Source organism: Grammomys surdaster, unplaced genomic scaffold (assembly GCF_004785775.1).
Source record: "Grammomys surdaster isolate TR1022 unplaced genomic scaffold, NIH_TR_1.0 181, whole genome shotgun sequence".
Lineage (NCBI taxonomy): Eukaryota > Metazoa > Chordata > Mammalia > Rodentia > Muridae > Grammomys > Grammomys surdaster.
In genome coordinates this window covers 4,527,497-4,552,209 of record NW_021604626.1, presented here as the reverse complement: position 1 = coordinate 4,552,209, position 24,713 = coordinate 4,527,497, and the positions used below count along the sequence as shown (strand labels likewise).

Here is a 24,713-nt window from a genome sequence, read left to right as displayed (position 1 = left end):
AGAGCTAAAGTCACACATGGTTTAAAGCTACCTGGCATGGGTGTTGGAAGCTGAACCCCAATCTTCTGAGCAGAGAGTGCTTTTAACCACTGAGCCGTTTCTCCAGCTGTTTTTCTTTCAGAGCATAGTCACAATATGTATTGTTGTCCCTCGCACGTGACAGGCTGTTGGCACCGCAGCGCTCCTGAGACGTTATCGATGTGTCTGCAGTCAGATTTGATCTTCCTAGCCCTCGCTTTTTTTTATACTTATTCTACTTCAGGTTTGCCAAAATCCTTTTGATATTTAAGTTGATGTCTCACAGATTCAGGAAAGGGTTGGTCATCATGTCCTCAGGGCCGTCTGGTGTCATCCTTCCGCTCTGGCCGCACAGAGCCACTCCCCGTCACCTCAGACACTTAAACCTTTCCCTCTTTATATTTTGTTCCCATTCCCTGGGGGATCTATTTCTGTTGACCCTCCTCGAGCTCCCTGTCCGACCGCCAGCTCCACCCTGCCTTGAAGATCACTCAGTAAGTTTTCCATTGGCGATAACTTCACTTTCCGACTTTGGAATATCCGTTTGACTCTTCTGCTGAGGTTTTCCACCTGTTCACTCACTCACACCATCATTTCCCATGAGTTCTTGAACATAGTCATGGCCATTTTAAATCTTCATCTCTTAATTCTAACATCTGAGTCAGCTCAGGGTGACTTTCAGTTGAGGACTTTTAACCCCCCCCCCCCCCCCTGTGGTCCATATTCTCCCATTCCTCCCGTCTTCCGCTGTTTCAATGTGTGATGGACATTCTGAATGACGTATTTGTAGATAGTCTGAGTCGTTTGATTTTCCTCTGGAGAGTGTTAAGCTTTGATATTCTGGGAAGTGCAGTGACCGGCTGTGTTCTTCCCCTCTGAGACAGAATACCTAGAGACAGAAGTGTAGAGGGAGAGGCTTGTTTGGCTCATAGCTCAGGGCTCTCAGTCTTGGTCCTGTCACTTAGGCCTGAGGTCAGGTCCAACACCACAGTGTAGAAGACTCTAGTGAAGCAGGACTGCTCACCTCATGGCACTCAGGAAGCAGGGAAGAGACGAGGTTGGGCAGTTGTGCCCTTCTACTGACCGGTGTCCTCCAGCTGGGCCCTGCCTACTTCCCACCAGCTCTGTCTGCCACAGTGCCACCAAGTTTGAGAAGGATGGTTTATTCACTAGTAAGACTGGCAGGCTTAGCGTCCGCTAACGTCTCAGCACCTCCAGCTGGGGACCAAGGCTTTACCATGTGAGCTTGCGTGCAGAGAGGGTGGGCTTCTTATCTCAGACACTGAAGACTTGGGCTTACACATGATGAAGGTGCTTCTCTGTATTTTGTTTGCACAAGTACATTTTGGGCAGATCCTCTATTTACAAAACAGCTGTGTTCTAACTGTGATCCTTCTGTGATTTCTGTGGGAGAGCAGAGGTGTTTTCCAAACTTTACTTGGCAAGGCTCAAATCCCAAACCCTGTGTCCATTGGAATAGACAGCAGCTGAGGCCTCAGCTCCTCTGGCTGTGGCCGTCCTTAGGCTGCTCTGACCCTGTGGCCACCTGAGCCAGGAGTTGTTGGCCACAGGCTTCAGGGGCTTATCACCAGATTAGGGGCCTTCTTTCCCTTTCCAACCTCAGTAGAAGCCCTGCCCTTGGTCTGCTGACACCTCAAGCTGAAAGGACTGCACTGCAGCTAAGGGGGCCATACTCTGGGAGGAGCGAGCAAGCCCTTGCAGGCCTGGGTCTCACTCCGCTATTCCCGCTTTCAGGCATTGAATCCCCTCGGGCTTTCTCTTTGAGTGACTTCTCTGAAGCCCTTTCAGCACTTCCCACTTCTGTTCGGCTCCATAATGGTAGCGGTTACCTGAGCAAGGGTTTGAATGGCTTAGAGTCGGAAATCTCGTCTTTTTGCCCTGATGTAGCTAGCATACAGTTGATAAGAGTCACTGCAAATCCATTTCTCCTGTATATAAAGGAACTTAAAATACTCGTCCTTGCTCACCATAAGAAGCCGCATCCCGTCCAGGTGTAGAGCATCTTCTAGGCTCGGTACGTGGCTGATGATAAGACTGTACATGAAGTACCTGTAATACTGATCACAACCTGTTTGTGCAGAATGGGGCCAAAAATGACCCTGATTTTTCGTCACAGCCTCACAGGGTTTTGACTGGATGTCCTGTTGTCTGAAGACAAAGCCGTTTACAATGCAGTTGCAGGCACACCAGAACTAGCACCATTAGCTCTCAGGGTGTGGAGTGATGGCGGCTTTCCTATCTCAGCCAAGCAGGGACCCAGAGCCGTGATGGCAGGGTGTCATCCTCTGGGTATTTGACAAGGGTGACTTCTCCTTCCTCGGGGACAGTAGCCTTAGGAGTCACCTGATGAGCTATTAGAAGTCCTGCTGGGAATCTGCCCCAGTGACTGCCGGCTGTGCCAGGCTAGCTCTCGGGTGGAGCTCCCACCCCTCACGCACTTTGAATTATCTCCACAGGTCTAATGCGCTCCCGGGTCCGGGGTGCTGACGCCGCCCAGGCCAAGGTCCTGACCTTCCTAGACAGTCACTGTGAGTGCAACGAGCGATGGCTGGAGCCGCTCCTGGAGCGGGTGGCCGAGGTGAGGCTCGGTCACACACGGGGTGCGGTGTACGCTGTACTCTGGCTGTGGGCTTTCTTGTCACTAGGAAGGATGTGATGCCCCAGACATTGTTTCATGATATCCCATTGGTGCAGAACAGTCAGTGCAACAGAAGAAAACAGCTTCCATGGAGCTGGCAGAAGCCTGGAAAGAAGAGGTGGCCGGTGGGAGACCTGCCTGCCCCCCACACACACACACGTACATGCATGCACACGGATACACGTGATCAGAGGAAGATAATTGGCTAGCAGGATAGCGCGCTGGCAAGAGTGCCATGTGGTGGGATGTCTGGGGGAAGGCCTGGTCAGCGCGGTGATACTCGTGTGCCCTGGTTAAGGACAGACTACCCAGCTGCTCCAGGCCTACAAAGAGAAGCAGACAAGCTAGCAGAGTGTCCTGGCGGGCTTGTCACGTAACCTCCGGCCGTGCCCAGGCACATCGTGCCTTCTGGTACTGTGTTTGGCCCAGTGTTATTTCTCTTGCCCTCTGCTTGTCTCACTGGCTTTCATTCCTTGCTGCTGTGACAGTGTTCCCTTGGGGACAGTGAAGCAAATGAAAGGAGGCAGAGGGTAGGACGCTCTGCCTGACACCAAAGCACATGCGGCAACAGCAAGTCACAAAACACTGAGCAGCCAAAACCAGCTAAAGTCCCACCTCTGCCCTATACTGGGCTCAGGTGGCACACTAGGTGCTCCCCGTTACCTGATAAGTGGAGAGACTGGGCTTCAGGGGTCTTCAGTAACATCCAGAGTCACAAAGGAGGCAGCGTTCCTACTGAGCCCTTGGCTGGGCCCCTCTCTAACACTCTAACTTGCCTGTGTCTGCCCCCCAAACCCCATCCCTGCCATGTGCCCCCCCAGCTTGGCCCGCTGAGGAGGGAGGAGCCAACATGATATGTTCCTGTGATTCTCTTCTCATCAGAACGAGTGTAAAGCAGACTAATCTCACCTATCCAGGGCCAGCCTGAGGGGGCAGGGGGGGTGGGTTACAGATGCTCTATTCTCCAAGCCCCAAAGCTCGTTTCCTGTCAACCTGCAAGCAGGCAGGGCGGGGCTCTGTAATGCCCTTGGAGAGCGCTTCTGAGCTCTGCACATCCTGCTGCTGAACTTCCGGGCCCTTCAGCTAACAAGCATCCTCTAAGTAACAGGACCACACACCCTCTCTCACACATACACTCGGCATGAGGCAGAGCTGAGTAGGAAGGTCGGAGGAGGTCGAAGTCCTCCTGTTGGCCCTCACACGGTGGCACTGTAGAAGGTACAGTCACACAGGAGTTGAGTTCAGAAACGAAAACTCTGGTCAGCTGCTGCAGAGGTGATGGCGACTCCCTGCCTCTCACGACACCTGTCCCCAGAAACCGTTCCTGGCTCTGTAGTGTAGACAGCCGTGAGTTCCTTCCTGAACTTCTCTGGTGCAGCTCGTGAGAGGGTGACAGGCAGAACGTGGCTGAGCTTAGCTCTGTGACACTGAGATCTACCCACTGTTGAAATTCAGGAGTCAGGGCCCAGGTCTGTGACAGGGAGAAGAGGCAGCAGAAGTGTCCAGTCAGCTGTCCCCTCTCATGCCACCACCCTGCACACCTTGGGACAGTGGTGTCTGCTGGGAAGGCCTGTTGGGATGGCAGCTCCTGCTTTGCTGGGGCTGTAACAAGTTATCTTTCCTTTCTCCCTCACAGGACAGGACCCGGGTCGTATCCCCCATTATCGACGTCATCAACATGGACAATTTCCAGTACGTGGGCGCCTCTGCTGACCTCAAGGGTGGTAGGTGTCCGCCTCGATTGGTCCACCTGCTGGCTTGTCCTGTCTGGCCGGTCCTCTGACCACTGCTGTCCCGTGATCAGCAGCAACAGTGATAGCGGAGCCCTGTGGTGTGGTGCCGGTACCTCACTGACAGGACTGGCCCTGCTTCCCTGGCACCCCCACCCCCACTCTCCACCGTGTCACCCCCTCTCCTGGAGCTGCTGCTGCTAAAGCTAGGGAAATCTGTCATGTCCTGGGACTGGAGCAGAGGAGCCTCTACCCACTGGTGGGCTGGCCTGAGAGGCTCCAGAGCTGAGACCAGCAAGAGGCGGGGCTTGAGACACCCTGTAGAGCCAAGGACTGGCAGACTGGGCCTGGAACCTGTCTCTGTGTCCTCTGCCAGGGCCAGGCTTCCTCTTGTAGCCTGCATGCCCAGCCAGCCTGCCAGTTTGCAACCCCAGAGTCCTGCCATCCTGCTGCTGGCCCCTCACCGCCCACCCACCAGGCACCAGTCCTACCTTTGTGCTCAAGTTTGGACGCCAGCCCTCCCTTCTCAGCCGCCCAACCACAGCCTGCTTCTCCACTGGGTGGCCTTTGTGTGAATGGACCAGTGTCTTGTAAGGACACACAGCCTACAAATACTACCTTCTGGTTCCCCTCCAGGGACCCAAGAAAAATTTGTTCAAGTTTCTCCTTTGCTTCTTAAGAATTGTTGAGGCTCCAGTGCCTCTCCAGTGGAGGGAGACGGCAGTAGACATTACTGTGGAGTCATTGCTGCACACAAGGTGGAGCAGGTTATACTGTTGCCTAGGCTAGCCCCTAACTCACAAACAGCAAGTGGTAGGGCGGCCTAGGGAGCTAAGTTGGCCTAGAACTCAAGCTGCTCCTGACTTGGCAGCTGTCAAGAGCACCGCTACGATTACAGGCCTGCACCGTGAGACTCAGCGTGTCAGATCTTAGGTCACTGTGGGAGCAGCTTTAAAGTTAGGGACCCCGAAAGGTCCTGGTCCATGAGGAACCATGGTTCCCACAGAGGCACTACGTGCTGCACCGTGGTTCTGGGGGCCAACTGTGATTCATCTAGCTCTGACTCATCCCCAGGCTTGTGTGCACAGCCCTGTCCCCAGGTCCCCAGGCTTGTGTGCACTTGTCCCCGGGTCCCCAGGCTTGTGTGCACTTGTCCCCGGGTCCCCAGGCTTGTGTGCACTTGTCCCCGGGTCCCCAGGCTTGTGTGCACTTGTCCCTGGGTCCCCAGGCTTGTGTGCACAGCCCTTATAGTTGCGGTGGCATTGCACAGACACCAGTCCTCATGTCTCACATTTATTCTTACATCTGAATACTAGAAAATCCCAGCCAGGCATGGTGGCAATGTGTGCAATCCCAGAACTCAGGGGGCTGAGGCAGGAGGACTGCTACAAGTTCAAGACCAACCTGGGCTATACCCTACATCAAAATAAAAAAAAATTAAAAATTTAAAAAAGGTCAGAGGAGCAGGAAAGCTGGTTCAGAGTTTAGGAACATGCACTGCACTTCAGAGGGCCAGAGTGCAGTCCCTCCACGACACCAGCACCCATGTGTGCAGAACTGCACACAGACATACCTGTAGTTTGGGGTTTTTAGAGGAAAACTCAGAGCTGTTTGCTTTGGAGGGCTGGGAAGATTCCACTGTGCTCTACACTCATCAGCCACCCTGTCCCCCTCCCCCCTCCCCCTCCCCTCCCCTCCCCCCTCTTTCCCCCATTTTGGTTGGTTGGTTGATTGGCAGTGAGTTCTATCCACATGTGTTCATTGTCAAGCCTACTAGGATGGGACAGCCAGGCGCTAGCGACTGTCTCTTCTCATTGCCGTTCTTTCTGGGCCGGCAGGTTTTGACTGGAACTTGGTGTTCAAGTGGGATTACATGACACCAGAGCAGAGGAGATCCCGGCAGGGGAACCCGGTTGCCCCTATAAAGTAAGTGCAGCCTGGTGCAGGAAGCCCTCCTGGGAGAGCCCAGACTCCAGCCCCTGCTGCAGTGTGCATTCAGGACAGTAGCCGTTCTGTGCTGCCCACCCCCTGGGTCCCTGGCCTCCTCTCAAGGCCAGCATCTGCCACCAGGTCACACAGTGAGGGGATTTAGGTGCTTTTCCTCAGTCGCTAGCTTCCAAGGCACCTCTGCTGGCTCTGTGTTGGCTCCTCCTTGTGGTGATGTTACCTGTAGCAGAGTGGGACTGTATGCCGTGGCCTTAAGGGTTACTTCCGCGGTTCTTAGAATGACCTTGTAAGTCGAGAGATGTAAAAGCCAAGGGTCCCAGCCTCCCTGGGACCCCAAGCAGTGACTAGAGGCCAGTGGGGGAATGAAAGGTCCCTTAGAGTACAGCAGAGGATGGAGGTCCAGCCTGTGGTGTGGTCTAACCTTGCCCTTGCTCCCCTTGTCTTTCAGAACCCCGATGATCGCCGGCGGCCTCTTCGTGATGGACAAACTCTACTTTGAAGAGCTGGGGAAGTACGACATGATGATGGACGTGTGGGGAGGAGAGAACTTGGGTATGTGTGCCCCTCCCCCGCCCCACCATGGTAAAGTGTGGGAGGGGAGAGAACGTGGGCATGTGCGCCCCTCCCCCACTCCGTTCAAAGCCCCAACTTCACCATAGTAAAGTGTGGGAGACAGGGCGGCCTCTCAGCATTTAGGGAGGCCTGGAGCAGCCAGCCACTCAGTGGACAAACCAGCTCCTGTACTCACACACGTGTGTGTGCACACACCTGACCACAGGGATGGCAGTAACACATGAGCCTCCTCTTGGGTCATCCCTGCACGGACACCAGATGCCGTCACCTCCTTTGACCTGGGGGTTCCGAATACATGCCTCCAAAACTGAGAAATAAGCCGTTTCCAGGGCTCTGGTTAACTGTAGGATGCTGATGGGGTCAGGCGGCTGCCGGTTTGGCTGAATGTAATCGTGCATGTCACATGGATGGGACCTGATATTCAGACCCTTCTCCGCTACTTTTAGGAATAATTTTTTTTTTTAATGACCCATGAAGATCATGTTTGCCCCGGAATGAGACATGGACACTTTACAGGTGGCGGTCTGTGCAGGCAGGTGCCTCAGGTGTCCTGCGTGACGGATGAAAAGATTACTTAGCTTGTTCAGGCTTTGTCTCCCGTTTTACTCGACGCCTTTGATTTCAAGTGCTTGTCATTCAGAGCTGACTCCCCTCGCTATCAAGAGTTTAGTTTCCTTCGTCCTTACGCAGGTGTGCCCTGAGAGGAGAGGGGGCCAGGACAAGGAGGGAAAGCCTCATTGCTGTCACTTTGAGGGGTTTTCTTGTGACAGAGACTTTGATAGCTTCGTTGGCTTAAAAGAGCAGCCGCAGCTAGCCCGTCGTTCGAACGTGTCCTTTGAAGTTGAAGTTCGTGGAAATGGTTCATCTGGGAGGAAAGCTCCACTCAGCGTGATGAAAGCTGCTGCCAGCGCTGGCCCTGGGGAGGAGAAGGAGGGTGGAGAGTCCAGTGCTGGCCCCAGGGAGGAGAGGGAGGATGGAGAGTCCAGTTCCTTTCCGTGTTCCAGTGCGGTGTTGGGCCTGGGTAGGCTTGGGTGAAGTTTTGTGAGCAAGAAAGGCTTTGAGGTACTGAACCCGAAAGGTTCCTGAGCCTCTTGCACTGTAGGTTCCAATGGCTGGAGCCACCCAGTGGGCCAACCTGTGTCATGGGCTCAGGAGGCCACATCTCAGGGACCTGAGAGCACAGAGTAACAGACATAGCCAGCCAGCCTCACATGGGTCTTGCTAAGGTTAGGGCAGGTGACTGCCCCTGGTCATGCTGATACGTGAGAGAAATAGACAAGGACTCTTTTTTTCCCTGAAGGAGAGCCCAGTGAATCCTGGTACTCGGTCTGTTTACAGTAAGCAGCGTGGAGGAACTTGATGTGTGCACACATCTCCAGCTGACAGCTACCGGGATACATGTGGTCTTAGTCTGGGAGGCGTCTGCTTTTAGAGCAGGAGTCACCCTTGGGAGACCTCTTGTCCCATAGACCTTTCCATGCATGTTCAGTCTTGGGTGTGCTATGGAGGTGGCCTGTCTGGGACGAATCCAGTGTTTCCTCTATAAATGCTCCAGATCCTGCTCTGGAGAAGCACCCCTCAGGGGTTCCCCTTAGCAGTTAAAAGTGAGGCATGGTAGGTGGCTCACCGTGGGGACAGCGGCTATGAGTTCTGATGGTTGCCAACTTCCCTTCCTATCAGAGATCTCATTCCGAGTGTGGCAGTGTGGCGGCAGCCTGGAGATCATCCCGTGCAGCCGTGTAGGTCACGTGTTCCGGAAGCAGCACCCCTACACATTCCCTGGTGGCAGTGGCACTGTCTTTGCCCGGTAAGATGTGAAAGACCAGACCAGACGTCTGCTGTCTGCTCAGAAGACCCTGGGACTGTGTGGGGACAGTGTCCCTTAATAGGCATGGCCCCTGAGCTGAGGAAAGGAAGAGTGGCTAGCATGTCAGATGGAATTCCACTGAGAGAAGCTGCCTCAGTGCGATCCGTGGAGGTCTCAGGAAGACATCATAGGGGAGGGTGATAGCTGGAGTTATCCTAACTGGGACATCAGGGAAAGACTACCATGGGATGGTCACAAAAACCTACACAAATACCTCAAAGGGAGAGCCTGAGTTTGTACTGTACTGCCACTCACAGTGTTAAGAACAGGGTTGCGTCCGCCCATCACATACTGCAGTAACCAGTGCCACCGCTGGGTTATTATTGCAAGGAGCAGCATTGTTGGCTAAGTGTCTGGGTGCTGACACATCTGGGACCGAGGCGTTAACCCCTGCCAAGGGTGTCCTGATGCCCCACATAGTGAAGGGTAAGAGATGAGGATGAGGCACAGAGGACCAGTTCCAGTCTGGTGACAACAGAGTCCCATGGCCTGGCCCCTGTTTCAAGCTCCTGCCTCTTGGTGTCATCTGATGCAACTCAATTTGAGCCTGAGGAGCAGACTGAAACCATATCAGAAGGAAGTCACAGTGCACTCTAGCCAGAAGACATTGAGGTCCATAACCGATGGATTACCTATGGGCAATAGAAGTTAGGAAACAAAACAGAAAGGCTGCTTAGCCCAGCCAGGCTTTTCCCGGGAAAAATTTCCAGCTCTAACATTATAGCACACACCTTTAATCCCCGTGCTCAGAAGCAGGTGGATGTCTGTGAGTTTGAAGTCAGTCAAGGCTAGATGGTGAGGCCCTGTATTAAAAAAAACGAAAACCTGTGAGTCAGACCTCATGGGGCAGACAGTGTGGAACTGGACCTTAGGGAGCAGAGAGCAGAACCCGTAAGCCATACAAAGGGCTTCTAATGCTCATCTGGTCGGCACCACGGGGACGAGAACTTGGGCTAAATAGGACAGGCTGAGGACACAGAGCACCCTGTGGAAGCAGCACTAGATAGAGTCCAGGCTGCTGAGGTGGGGTGTGCTCAGCCTGTCAGAGGCTGCAGGATGTTTGGGAGGCTCCATCCGTGGTCACTTGATGATGGTTTCTGGACCTGTGAGGCTGCTCACTGCACAGCAGACGGGACGCGGAGGGCAGGGACGGCCCCATGGGCATGGGTCCACCCCCCAGTAATGCAGCCGTCTTCCGGCTCTGCTTAGGGAGGTGGCCAGTGGTCAGGTCAGAGGCTTCTGGACCTCATCAGTCTGCTCCTCACAGACACACCGGGACCCAGAGGTCTGTGTCAGTCATCTGGGCGCTTCTCCATGCTCAGACCTTTACACCTGTGACGGTCCACTCCACAGCCACCCCTCAGGGCTACCGGTTTCTCCATTATAAGCTGTGAGACGAGGAGATTTCCATATGTATTTCATTCCTGGTTATCAACCTTGAGGTAAATTTCTGGGGTTAGCACCAGGAATCCAAGGATGAGCGCATTTACAGTACCCTGTCTCTCCGTGGCAACAGTCTGCCCCTCCCCCGTTCAGGGACAACAGGAATATTTGTCACTTTATGGGGAAGACAGAGGCCCCAGGTGGAAATGGATTTAGTAATTACAGCTCTGACAGTGTGACAGGCTCAGCGTTTAAAAGACCTTACTGCAGAAAAAATGATTCACCTACAGGGTGACCACTACCTGCTGCGTTCATCTTGGAAGAACATGGTCAGCCATGTCTCCCCTCACCCGAGCAGAGGGCCTGTGGCTATCTGTGTTTACGGTGGCCCTTCCTAACTGTCAGGAAAGCAAGCTGTCTTTAAGCACTAGATCTAAGGGTCCCCGAGTCTCCCCAGACCCGGAGCATGATGCTCCCACTTCTGTATGCTGTCATTTCTAATCTACACAGGATGTTACCTCAGAGGAGGGCAGAGGGAGTTGGGGGAACCTTGTTGACTTTCCCAGCATGCTAGTGGTGCCATATCCACCCATGCTGTGGAAGGCTGTGGTGACCAGAGCCTCACGCCTCGGTCTCCACTAGAGGCTCCTCCTCCGAGGCGCAGCGGGGATGTCTCATCAGTGTGTCTGTGCCGTCCTGCTCAGGCTGACTCGTGCTGAGTGATGGCGCTTCAGCCGAGAACTTCCCACAGACCCTGAGGTAGCTGCGGCTGCACCATGCCACCCTCTAGGCACTGTCCTCATTCACACTCCAGCAGACATACAGGGACAGGTGACTCCAGGAAAGGATGGAAGCGACAGCTCAGGATGGCTTACTTTGTTTTCAGGAACACGCGCCGGGCGGCTGAGGTCTGGATGGACGAGTACAAACATTTCTACTACGCGGCGGTGCCTTCTGCACGCAACGTGCCCTATGGGAAGTGAGTGCCACCCCCTGTCCTTCTCATAGGGACCCTGAGACAGGTGGGGACCCTGGCAGAGGTGGGGATAGCTGGCAGTGTCCACAGGGGCCTCCACTCTGTGCCAGCATGTCCCGGTGGGAGGTGAGCTGGTCCTGGGCCCCCGAGGCTGGCCAGCACATGCTATCCCGTGTAGGCCACCTATCCTCTAAGCATCCAGGAATGAATGCATCTTCCTTTTCTCCAGTATTCAGAGCAGACTGGAGCTCAGGAAAAAGCTGGGCTGCAAGCCCTTCAAGTGGTACCTGGACAACGTCTACCCCGAGCTGAGGTGAGTCCCGGGGCCTGAGTGCACTTTATGACCAAGGCGTCTGCAGAGGCTTCATGCTTGCGGTGAGCAGGACTGGGAGCTAGCTGCCAGGGAGAGCACATGGTCCCGGCCCTCAGGTGCCCCTCGCTCTGTGTGAGCCTGGGAGAATCCCAAAGCACCCCTGATTTGGTTTGTCCCTTTCTCCAGCGGTGGGCTATGGAGGCAGAGGCTGTCTCCCGTGAGTCCCCCCTCTCCACACAGCTCCCTCAGCTGCTCCTGCCTTCTCAGTGTAGAGCAGTGTTAACAGTGATGGTGTCCCAGCTCCTACCGGAGGGTGAGTGACAGACAGCCTCTGCTGAGCCTTGCCTCAACATCCCCTTCCCTGTAAGCTGGCAGGAGCCCTGTCCTGAGGGCACCAATGGACCAGTGGAGGACCAGTGGGCCTCTGGCCACAGGTGCTGCCGGGCGGTTCTTATCCTGAAGGACCTGCCCATTTCGTCATTTCCACAGGGGAGAGCCAGTTGAGGTTAGAGTATGACCCTTAATCAGGAGACCACAGCCAGTGCGTCTCAGGTGAGGCCAGGCTCTCCTTCCTAAACACACAACTCCCCATACCCTCCATCCATTTGTGTATATTGGACCACGTAACAATTCCACAGACTGTGCCCTACTGGGCAAGATCTTGTCTGTTGAGAAACATGAAGAGCCAGATGTGACCCCTGTGAGCAGCTTTCTAAGGGACAGTCAACAACCCAACTTGTTAGTAACTCACTTACCAAAACATGAGGAAACACCTCCCATTTACCGTAGTTCTTTTGAGATGGAGGGGCAAGGCGGTGTGGGGAAGGTCTCACTCTGTAGCCCAAGCTGACCTCAAACTCACAGAAATCCCTCCCTCAGCCTTCTGAATGCTGGGACTACAGGCATGTGCCATCATGTCTGGCCCACTTAACAGTCTTTAAAAGAGTTAGGAATCCAGAGGCTGGGGCCACATCACGTCGGGGTGACGTGAAGCTGCTCTGTTTCTGCTGTCTGATTTGAGGCCGTGTGCAGAGGCCACGGTGAACAGGAAGCACAGGGTGCGGAGGTGGCTTGGCTCTTACAATGAACGCCTTTCAGGGTTCCAGACCACCAGGATATAGCTTTTGGGGCCTTACAGCAGGGAACCAACTGCCTGGACACCTTGGGACACTTTGCGGATGGAGTCGTTGGAATTTATGAGTGTCACAACGCTGGGGGAAACCAGGTAGGTGGGAAGCATGCTTGTCTAGCAGACCCAGAGGCCTCAGCTAGAAGCCCTGGGCTCTGTAGAAAGCCCCAGCTCTGCCAGCAGCCTCAGAACCAGCTGGGATGTTGCAGGTATTGAGTGACGTCTTGAGCGGCTCATCTGCGTGGGCTGTGCTGCGCTGGCCAGGGATATAGACTGAGGTAGCATCAGCACATGTTGTTTAGGCTACAACTTCCCGCCAGCGCAGTCATCCCTGCTGAATCCACTATCATGTACCGGACCTGCATCTCCTCCCGTGTTTGTCCCCATGGGTCCCTGCTTAGCATGTGCTCAGCTTCAGCCTCCTCAGGTCGAGGGTCAGCGCCTGATGGTGACGACCAGCAGATGTTGGGTTCTGATTCTTGGCACAGTTTATACCACGCAACCTGGGATACATCACCCCACAGACCAGCTTGGTTCCATGAGCCCTCCCCGGTCCTCAGTGCTAGGAATGTTGTAGAACTACGTTAGCAGGTGACTGTGCACTTGAGCTCTTAAGATGTGCCTACTATGGATTAAGTATTCAGTTTTATTTAACTCTACCGAATATGAATTCAAGCTGCCCTGTGCAGCTGATGGCTGGCACTCCAATACTTGGAGGGGACCCAGAGGCAAAGATGACACCAGCAGGTGTCTGAGTCCCCTCTGTGTTGATAGAGAGTGAAGTTTTTTGGGTCAGGTGCCACAAGGATGGGGACGACCCTTCTTCCTGACTTTAAGCAGCACAAACAGCAAGGATGGGGCACTGTTGTCTAGTTCCCAGCTGAACCTCAGCAACACAGAGGAAATGAGAGGCTCAGTGGCCACACTTTTTTAAGGATGGCAGCTCATAGAAGCATTTCTTAGATATTTTATAAATTCAGGTTGCTGAAGGATCAGCACAAGGCGGCCAGCTCTGCAGCGTGCATAGCCAAATCAGATTTGTGAAGTTCAGTGTATTACCCGTCTTAAAATAAGGAAGTACACAGTTTCCACATGTGACCTTCCTGGCCAGCTGTGGCCCTCCAGCATCTTCCCATACTTGTCCTATGAAAACAGTCTAGACCCTTGGTGCCCAGAGGTCCCCGTGACTTCCAACCACAGGCAGGTGTGTCTCCAGCTGTTGCCCACACATCCTAGAGTTGCATCTCCATACCCTGGCACATCTGGAAGGAAGCACACTAGGTAGAGCAGACAGACTATATGTAAGCTACCCTTTACTGTGGCTACAGAACCACAGACAGAAGGGTCCTTCTGACTCACGTCCCACGGGGTACATCACAGCATGGGGGTATGAAGAAAAGCTGGTCACCTTGTGTCCACAATCTGGAAGCAGACGGTGGTCAGAAATCAAGGCTGACTTCCGGAGGGCCTTCCCCAGTGACTCCCAGCACACGTGTCTCCTGGGAGTTACTTCCTGACCATGTGCAGGAGCACAGAGGAACAGCCCTATTCCATGGCAGGGACAGACACAGCAAGGAAAGATTGGACCATCCTGCCTCCAGGCTCATTGGACCCTTTCTCCAGCCTCTGCCCTCTCTCTCCCCGACTTTCTGTGCTTCTCAGAGAGTCAGGAGCCCTCACGCTCCAGTGGCAGCCCCGAGTGCAAGTTCCCTCTCACTCGGGTTTCAGTGTCTAGCCATGAACAGACCACCTGCTCACGGACAGCAAGGCTTCCCTGGCTCGTCCGTCACCTCTGGCCTTGTGGCAGTCTCTGCAGCCCTTAGAGAATACATTCCTGCATCTTCAGTTTTCCCTTCTGAGGGACACAGAGGTCAGTGGAGCCAGAGAAGAGACAGGAAGCCCCAGGGCCTGGGCAGCTCACTATCCCTGTGGGATGCCGGACTCACTGAGGCCTCCACATCTGGATCCTGGTGCCCTGTGTGGGTGGCTGTACCCTTAAGGATACAATTCTTAAGTGACTTTAGGAAGCCCTGTCTTCTGGCCATACATGGGACCTTCTACCCAGCCACTGCTGCTCATGGCGATGTCACTCCCTCTCTCTGCAGTCTTCCAAGCTAACACATGATCTTGTGTGGTATTCAGAGAGGGAGTTGACAGCCCTGTCCTCTGTGTACACATGCATGTGCATGTGTTTGGGTTGCTAACAGCACAGGCAAGGACATTTAAATGCATTCTGACCCAATTTCCTTGTCTGCAAAGTACATGTGTGTACACACACACACAAGCCTCATGCAGCTCATGCTTGAGACAGTTCAACACATGGCGAGCATCCAGTTAGGAGGAGCAATGCTGTGTGTTGATGTGGAGACTATTCCTGAAGTCAGAGGACTTTGTGAGTACCAGCAACAGGTGCCTGCAGACTTCCGCCATGTAGATATTTGCTGAAAGCTACAATGTATCATTTATGGAGTTTTCACAGACTCAACCTTCATTCATAAATCTGCTTCCAAAGCAGAGTCGTTCCAAAATGATGTGGGAGGACTTGTGGGTTAGAGCCGACGGCTAACCGGATCTCTAACTTGCACTTTGAGCTAAAATGCTTAACATAGTTAGCTAGTCACTCTTGATACAGCTCATTTTGGTCACTGTATTAACAACTTTTCTGACTTAACAGAAATTACTTGAGGGTGCGTGTAGTTTGGCTCCTGGATGCAGCTGAGGCAGCAGGAGTGTGCACTTCCCAGCCTCCCAGAACAGACTGACAGCTGGGCCCACATGTGCAAACGCATTTGCCACCGAAACCTAATGGTTACTAAGACCAGCTCAGTAGCCAGGTGTAGCTTTGTCCCTCAGCTGGGAGCACCTGACTGGCTCTGAGTTACCCCTGGGGTCCTGAATCAAGTTTCCCACATGACTAGAGCTTGACTTGAGGTGTACCTCTCCTTGTCTCTCCTAGGAATGGGCCTTGACAAAGGAGAAGTCGGTGAAGCACATGGACCTGTGCCTTACTGTGGTGGACCGCTCACCTGGGTCACTCATCAGACTGCAGGGCTGCCGAGAGAATGACAGCAGACAGGTGCGTCCGAGGTCCCAGGCTTTCATGGTGTCGGCAGTGACAGGGGCAGTGCTTCTCCACCTCACACCTATGGTCCAGTTGCTGCCTTTCATCCTCTGGAGGTCTCATGTCACAGGGTCCCAGGTTCCTTTCCTTGTCACTTGTCTTACTCTGAGCTCACAGTGAGATCCGAGTCTTAACCCTGGTGACAGTTGAGTAGCCTCTCTGTATATGCTTCTTCCATGGACCAAAGCTTATTGTAGACCTTAGAAGCTGGTTCTTTCTTTCTGACGTATTCCCTGGGGATCTTGGACAAACCACCTTTCTGAGCTCTGGGGTGACAATCAGAGTCCAGGCATTAACAGTCCCTTCTAACCCGCCACAGGGGAGTATAGCCAGTCTTCCCATAGTCCCTCCCCAGAAGACAAATGTAAGGGGAAACTGAGGCACGAGGACCACCAGAGCCCTCATTCTTCCATCCACCTGATTGCACAAATGGAAGCAGAGGCCCAGGTTCCCTGCCACCACCACCTAGCAGTTGGTGGTGTGGGGCCACAGTCAGCATCCAGTTCCTGTTTAGATCCTACGTATCAGAGAAATGCTTGCAAATGTCTCTCCAGTCCATCCCCAAATCTCTGCTTCCCAAACTGAGTGCCTTATCCCTGCTCCCAGCCCACCCTGTGTCCGCTCTCTAAACAGCTCTGTTAGTACAGTTGTATAACTTGGAGTCAGACCCTATAGAATAAGATTTTAAATGTTGAACCAGGAAGGCCACTGTCCCCTGGACCCACTTAGCCACCTAGTCAGGCCTTTCTGCCATAAGACAATCAGTGAGACTTTTATCTGCTCTGTTAACCTTTAAGAAGGAAGAGGAGATAGAAACACCCACCCCATGTTCTCTGTGGGGGCCTTAACTGAGCTTCTAAGACAGAGAAGGCTGCACTTGGTCCTGGGTGATGAGTCAGTCCAGCCTCAAGCCTCCATCTGTGGGGATGTAGGAGCACCACTCCAGTAAACCTGCCACACTGTGGCATCCCATCGGGTGGATGCCAGCATTGAAGACCATCTTCCAGGGACAGCTGGGACTTGTTTTCTTAGTGCCCTCTGTCTAATGGATGCTTTGACACATGACAGCCCCCTCCCCCCAGGAGCCAGAATCAGCTCTAGGCATGCTTTCCATGACAATGAAGGGGATACCAGAAAACTGACTGCAGCAGGCACAGGGAAGGAGGGAGGGAGGGAGGGAGGGAGGGAGGGAGGGAGGGAGGGAGGGAGGCAGTGCAGGTGGCAGAGCCTCTCTCAGGGTGACTGCCCCTGACTTCCACAGTTGGCATCTGATGAGTAGGTGGAAAATATCCTGAGGGCTGAGAGAGATGCTGTGGGTCCTGCTTTGCTGCCCCTCCCACCCCCACTATCCCCCCAGGCCTGCCACCGAGAGGCAGCTCCTTGACCTGTCTCTGTGGCACTGCGCTGTCTGGCCAACGAGAGCATTGGGCTTCCAGGCACTTGTATGTGTGCATTTGCAAAGTCGAAAGGGGAGAGGAGGCAAGAGTGAGAAAATCTAATTCCACCATGTCAGAGGGATTTTCAGAAATACTTACTCCAAGGAACCTTATTGTATGTGTAAAACATTAATTAGAGCCACAGACCTTGTTAATGAAAGACGAGCTGCTGGGAGAGGAAGGAAAGTGTGTGTGATTTTACAAAACAAAAGCATAAATGTTTAGGATGTTTCTATCACTTGCTAAACAAGGTCAAAAAAAAAAAAAAAAAAAGAAGTGGGCAGGTGGACCTCCTGACTGTATTCGGAGGAGCATCATGGTGGTGACACGTGGAGCATGCACCACAGGGGCAGCAGGGACTCAGGAACAGAGAGAAAGAGGGAGGAAATAGCAGGTGTGTGCCCAAGAGTAGCCTGCAGACCCTACCTATGCTGCCCTCAACTCAACCCCCCCCCCCCCCCCGCTGTGCTCTCCTGTTGCAGAAGTGGGAGCAGATCGAAGGCAACTCCAAACTGCGACACGTGGGCAGCAACCTGTGCCTGGACAGCCGCACTGCCAAGAGCGGAGGCCTGAGCGTGGAGGTGTGCGGGCCAGCCCTGTCACAACAGTGGAAGTTCTCACTCAACCTGCAGCAATAAGAGGCCCCCGGGCCCGCCATCCACCCGCACACCGGCCCAGTTTGGTGATCACATGAATTATGTTTCTGAAACTTTCCGCAAAACTATATACCTCAGTGTTCCACCATGGTCTGAAAGTCTTAAGTCTCAAGTCTCCAGCGAGGCATGAGCTGGGCCAGCGGCTGTGCAGAAGAGGACGTGAGCCCCTGGGGCTCAGGACAGAGGGTCCCTCCCAAGGCTGGCACCCTCCACCTCCCACTGTCTGCTTCCTCCTCACACCCCAGCAGAGGAACAGCCCAGTGCTGGCCAGAACAAGTGGACAAGCAGCAACCATGTTTATATCGAGGACAGAGGAAGCAAGGCGCGAACCCTCACAGCGAGAACTAAACAATCTCCAGTTTGTTTGGTTTTTTTTTTACCTATTCAAAATCATGTGTGTGAACCAGGCATGGTGGCCAGTGCCTGCAATTCCATCACTCAGGAGGCTGGGGCAGGCAAGACCCTGTCTAAGGAAAAAAAAAAATGATTTCCACAAAGCTGACCTTCCCTTGTCTTTCCCTGTCCCTGCACCTGGGCTCAGCTGGCCTCCCAGCCACGTCCCCTCTCCTGTTGACATACTTGCTATGTTTGACCGTGAACTTTCCTATGGTGGGACACTAAATAGATACATTTAAAGAGAATCATGGTCCGATCCCTACGCCTTCCCTAAATCATCTTGTGAGCCCCAGAGCACAGCTCAGCCGTGCACCATGCAGAGGGGGCTGCGCTTGCAGAGCAAAGGGTGCATCTCTGCCTCTGGAGCCTCACCAGCCGGCCCATGCTGCTCTTCCAGTTGGGGGCATCCCAAACCACCGGTCCCGCCCACAAGCATCCATGTTTAACTTAAGCGAGGGGATTGCAGCTAGGTTAGAAAGTCCGCTTCGTGCCCATTGTCATCTGTAAACCTAAATAGGCCACCTCTTTTTGGCAAGTATTGCTTTGGGTTTTCTTTTAAAATTAGATTTATTTTTCTTTAGGAAAACTCAACCCCACAGCTTCTAACTAATGCGAGCCAGCAGGACCCTACTGCCTTGTGACAGACCAGGGACACTGGACAGCTGTCACATGCTATCCCTAGGCTCACAGTGGTTTGAGACCCTCCCTGTACATTGGGTCTTTGGTACTAACCAAGCTGCCAGCAGAGCACAGGAGAGCAGCCCTTCAGCCTGTGGGTGGACCCCACGTGTCTATAACCCTGGTGTGGGTAACATCCCCCTGACCCCCGGTATATCCACAGGCTACTGCAGGAATTGTGGGTAGAGTTCAGATCACAAGGCCTGCGAACTCACACAGAGGACCTAGGCATGTGTCAGCCACAGAGGTGACCTGGACAGCAGGGGAAGTGACACCGGGCGGGGCTGCAAGCATCCTACATGCTTATCTCAGGTGTCCAAGATCTCGGGACCAGAGTTTCAGGTGGTCAGAGGGCCTGCAGGTGAGTGCTGTGCCTCCCACCTGCTCCAAAAGGAGGGCATGGCTGGTTTCTTCTACTTGAGCCCCATGTTTGTACACACCGTGACCACGGACCCTCTGCGAAGGCCTGGCCAGGTGCTGACCCCTCTTGTTGTTCTACCCTGCCAAGCAACCAACAAGATACATTGTAACAGACAGGGTGCCCACGTGTCTTAAGTCCATACATGTCGACCTTCCAAGGTGGGCTCTGAGGACTGTCACTCACAGGTACAGGTGCAGAGCTGTCAAGGACGAGGCAGGAGTTGGCTGGAGTCCAGTCCAAGCATAACGTCCGCCGCTAACCCTGACACCTCTGCACTGCTTCTATTGGTGACACCACAGATTTGAGACAACATAGGCTGTCCCCACCACACGTGCACCCCACCCCACCCTGTGGCCTCATCACCTTTGTACCATCTGATTGTCTGGCCACCAGGGTGCCAACTCAACCCAGCTCCGAGCAGAGGGGGTCTGGGCAAGGCCCATCGGTGAGCCACGTTTACATGACAGTGTGCCAAAGTGACTCGCAGGGCTTGTATTGTTTTGTAGTCATCTGGGCTAGCCCACCCTCCCACTCCTGTTTTTAAAAACTAAAAACTCCCAGGAGCCCTGGGCGCGCACAGGCAAAGGTGGCTGTCTTCTGTGGTGGTCCTTGAGTCTCCGTGAAGCTGAAAACGATGGCGTCTGTGAGTATGTTTTGCAAATTCAAAATATAGTTTGGTAATTTTTTTTCCAGTTGATTTTTAAAAAAAAAAAAACAAAGAACTGCTGTACAGAGCTTGTACTTTGTCCATTTTATAGATGGAAACCATCCTTGAAATTGTTTAACTTAAATAAAGAGAAGATACTTTATAGATAACACTCAGCTGCCGTCTCTCTTGGTCTATCCAAGGTGTGGGACCGGGTAGAGGGCCGGAATCGAGGTCTTGCTTCTTCTGCCCACACTGACATTTCTCATCACCCCCTTAAAACGCATCTCTAATGCTGTGCCTCCTGGCTCTGATGTAGTCATGACAACTGTTTGCAATGTGAGACAGTTGGGCTGTGCCAGACACCTGGCCAGCCCCTGCAGTGCACTCGCACTGCCTAAGCTTGCCTGATCCTGTGCAACCCGCTTCCTATACTCTGCCCTGAACACCTGGCCCACATTCTCTAGGTACCAAATTTCTTATACTTAAGTATTTAAAATACATGGTCTAGATCAGCAGCCCTCTGGGGCTTCCCCTACCCTTCCTGGCCTTGAATTCATCTTCTACCACACCTTCATGTGACTGGCTATGTATCCAGGGAAATAAGCACCGGCTGGTTGTCTTGCAGTTTGATCACGATAAGACAGTGAAGGGACTGGCCATCAGACCACACTGCGTTCACTTCATTATGTGAGACACCAAAACATTGGCTCTGTAGCCATCTGAGAGACGAAGGCAGTAACATAACTTGGCAATGTCCTGGGACTTCGGAATATCTAAAGAGACTCTCAACTATATTTCTATAAGGCCTTCCATCTCTAGATCTAGCCTGGGAGCTAGGAGGAGGGTTACAAGACAGGTAGTCATGAGGTCCCTCTGGGAGTTAGACTTAGAGCTAGCTACTGTGTTGAGCTTTGTGAAGGGGTAGCCATGGGTGGTTTCTCTTTGGGTATTTCAGTGAGGTCCAGAAAGGCATGGGCCTCGAAGATCATGGACTTGCCAAAAGACATCCCAGAAGGCCCCTTGTTACTCTTGAGCTGGAGAGGTTTCTTGGAACCAGTCCACCTATGAGTAGTTCAAATACACACGCTCACTATCTCAGAACAAGAAACCCAAGTGTCTGGACTTTAGCTCCGTGCTGAACAAACTGCCTGCTCCCATGTCCCACTGTGGCATAGGACAGACACCTCTGATATAGGACAGACACCTCTGATCGTGAGTCATGCTGCCCCTAGATAGGGACCCTTGTCTAGAGGCAGGATGTGGGTCTCAGAAGCTTGGGAAGCAGATGAGAACTACCCTCTGTGTCCTTGATGGGGGCTAGAAAAGGAACTGTTTGCTGAGTCACACAGCCTCCTGAACTACTGTGTTAGAAGGGTTTGAGCCACCGTAGGATAAATGGAACCGTGATAGTGGTTTTGAGAGGCTGCTGGCCTACTAAGCCCTTTCCTCCCCCTGCCCTTGGCATCTCTAGTACCTGCTGGCAGCTCAGGGTTCTCAGGAAGGTCTCAAATAAAAAAAAAAAAATTGCAGCAGACCACAAAGAAGCCAGTCATACCAAAGACACGGGGACCTGCTTATTATCAGCACGCTAGGTAATGCTGTGTTGTCAAATTACTACTGTGTGTGATTCCAGAGCCGCAGTGGACGCAGAGTGAATGGGAATCTGTAATAATGGGTGGGATGAAGATAGCCGATTTTAAAAAGGAAAAACAGAGACAATACTGGCTGTCTGTAAGCTCCAGTCATGATAGAACAAAATAGTTTCAGGAAGAGGTCAGGATAAGGAAAGGAAAGCTTTAAGGTTCTCAGAAATATGTTAGTGTGAGTTCTCCTAGTCTGAGCCTCAGAGCGCCCTCATGAGTGCCCCTGTGTGGCTGACAGGACACTTGCATCTCAGCACCCCCAGTTGGAATGTGACTTCTTACCTCTGCCTTTCAGAAAGGGGCTTAATTTTATATATTCTCTTCCTGGGTACCAGGATGCTAGATATGTCGAGCAGAAACTGGCCTGAGAGTAACAGATCAAGTGGGAATAACTGTCCTCCATATGATGGCATGGTTTAGTCATCCAGTGGTCTGGCAGAACAGAAAGGTGAGTTCTCGGGAGCTGGAACTCCCCCCACCCCCTTGTGTGCATTGATTGGCACAGGAGGCCTAGGCTCTCTGACCCTTGAGTTCCAGAACTTTCCTAGAAACCTCTGGTTTCCAGGCCTGTGAACATGGGCTGAGCCACATCCCAGACCTCTGGCCTGCAAACAGCCTGGGTCTTCTCCGTCTCCACAGTCAGAGAAGCTGCCTGTGTAGAACTAACTACTGGTCTGACCAGGAGTCCCTGACACCAGTGAGTGCCCAGCTAGTGTTTATACTAGCGTTGCCTGCAGGTGCTGTAGGCAGGTGGGCAGCTGAACCAAGGAGAGATTTAAAGGCTCCTCTGCTGGTCTCCTAACACCTTCAGATAAAGCTTAGAGGCCAGGGGAAGGGCCTGGGTTATAGCTAGTCATCTCTCCACCTTGGAACTGTATAAAAAGTGAGGTGGGTGAGAGAGAGAACAAGACCCCAGAATCAAGAAAAAAAGAGACGGTATGAGAGTCAAGCGCCCCTTGGCCATGTTACAGTATGTATGTAGCGGGTAGAGGGTTAGGGGTAGGACTAATGGGGTAGACCTACCCTGGGCCTAACTCCAGCTGTGGATACAGGCAGGTACCCGCCGCCTCCTCCCTGAGTTCTATCCAGGTCCAGTAAGAGTGTCCAGTCTTTGTACTGAGTTATCACGTGTCACCAGGGTGCCACACAGGAACAAGGGAAAACTTGAGAGGCAGGGGTGGGTGACACTGGCTAAGATTGACCAGCCTGTGTCATTGCCAATCTCAGCCATAAACTGGAGGGCTGAGACTCAGGCTACACACAGCCCAGGTGAGGTCCAGGTGGCCTCATCCAGTGTCCCTGTGATCATGGCTCAGCTTGTCCAATCACAAGGTTACCCTGCTATTCTCCACAGTGAGCTCTCATCAGACCTGGGGGGAGGGGCAACCTACTACCTCTCCTACTCTCCGGGTTCCGATTGTCCTTCATGTACACTGTGAGCTTATCCTCTTCTGGAAAATACAGTATAACGTCAGGGACCACCCCCCTCCCCCAAGTGTCTCAGTACCTCACAAACCTAGACACAGCAGCCAGGAGAAGGACTGTGGGGCTCTGCAGCTCTTCCCCATCCCTGCCCAGTGACTCTGTTAGTCCCAGTGACTGTGTTGCTGCTGGACTCACGTGGGGCTGTGACTTCCATAATTCCAGCTGCCCTCACTCCCCAGTCCACCACCACACTATTTGGGTTGTTTCGTGGTAATTTGAGGTTCTGCTTCCCTCTGCTGGGCAGACCGAGAACAGCCTCAACCAGAGGTGGGGACATTTCCCAGGAAAGAAAGGAAAGAAAAGAAAAAAAAAAAAAACTAAGTTTGGGAGATCACTGGATCCAGGCAAGGTCAGGCTGTCAGATCTGTTGCTGTTTGGTTTCTCTGACACTTGAAGTTAGACAGCAGCACCTAAACCTGTCCCTCTCCAAGCCTCAGTTCAGTTTACCCACGTCAGGACAATAGCCTTGGATTCTTAGACACACTATACTCTAATGTCTTTAGAGGCCATAGTCTTGATTTGGCCTCCTTGACTCTTTTTCAAGAAAAAGAACTTGCTTGGCTGTGTGGGATCATGAAGGAACACTCCCCTGCCCCATACCAGCTTCCCTGTGCCCGCTCAGAATCAGACCTGATTGCAGAGGCCTCACCGTCCTATTAGCACCTGGTACAGACACCAAGGTTACCGTGGGCTTCTTGGGTGGGGGTAGGGGAAGTGTCTAACACCCACCTGCCTTCCAGCGAGCTAACAGGCACAGTCTCTGCACTCTCTTGTCCTGCAGAACTGTCTCAAACATTTTGGGTTCAGGAGTGTCCCAGTGGGGCAGCTCAGAGGTGTTGGCCAGTGTCAGAAAAGGTTTGCTCCAGGACCAAAGGCACTCAGCTTGTAAAGTAGCACCTCCCTCCTGACCTGTCACAATACCTCTACTCAGTGACAGTGAATGATGACTCATGTGTCCCCAGCCTCAGCTTTTACTATTAGCACTCTGGCCAAGTGAGAGATCTGGTTTTCTCTCTCTACTGATGAGTAAGTAGCTCTTCTTAGACCTCAAGGTCTGGGATTTGGTGGTGCTCAGTGGTTTTGTTTAATGATGGGTCATAGTCTACTTGCTGTGGCTGTCCTCCCTCTCAAGCCAGCCATAGCCAAGTGGTCCCATGAGCTCCAGCTGTACCTTGAATGCGGTTTGTATCCCCCCAGCCCAAGGCTGTACGTGCTGAGCTTCTGGTTTGGAGGAAGGGTCTTCCTTCTGGCCTGGATAGTCCAGGCTGTCCTCAGACTCAGAACAAAGTAAAGTTCCTTTCACCACATACTCACACATGCACACACAAGTGCACACACACAGGCATGCACATATGTGTGCATGCACACATACACACTCTGGGATGACAGGTATGTCCCACCATGCCTAACTATGTGTTGAAATTCAGTGCCCACTGGGAGGCTTTAAGAGGATAGGACTTTAGTCTGATTGTTATCCAGTCAGGGCTTCAGAAGGGGGATTTGGATTAGGAAAAGTCATCAGGGTGGAGCCCTTGACTGAATCCTGGTGGCTTTTATAAAAAGATTGGCTATGGGGCTGTCCTTTGTCTCCACGCTATAGCTAGGCCACCTTGGGAGGCTGCAAGCAACAAAC

General features: G+C 52.9%; 1 protein-coding gene across 1 annotated transcript in view; it reads left to right on the top strand.

The window, feature by feature from the left end:
* The window catches only part of Galnt2 (polypeptide N-acetylgalactosaminyltransferase 2), a 119,389-nt gene extending 99,264 nt beyond the window's left edge, over window positions 1–20,125 (top strand). The window contains 10 exon segments of the mRNA XM_028767747.1: window positions 2,496–2,617; window positions 4,314–4,401; window positions 6,246–6,333; window positions 6,803–6,906; window positions 8,608–8,734; window positions 11,064–11,156; window positions 11,383–11,466; window positions 12,565–12,691; window positions 15,552–15,671; window positions 17,635–20,125. Coding sequence (XP_028623580.1) covers window positions 2,496–2,617; window positions 4,314–4,401; window positions 6,246–6,333; window positions 6,803–6,906; window positions 8,608–8,734; window positions 11,064–11,156; window positions 11,383–11,466; window positions 12,565–12,691; window positions 15,552–15,671; window positions 17,635–17,790 — 1,109 coding nt within the window. The 3' untranslated portion in view covers window positions 17,791–20,125.
* Window positions 20,126–24,713: the final 4,588 nt, after the last annotated feature.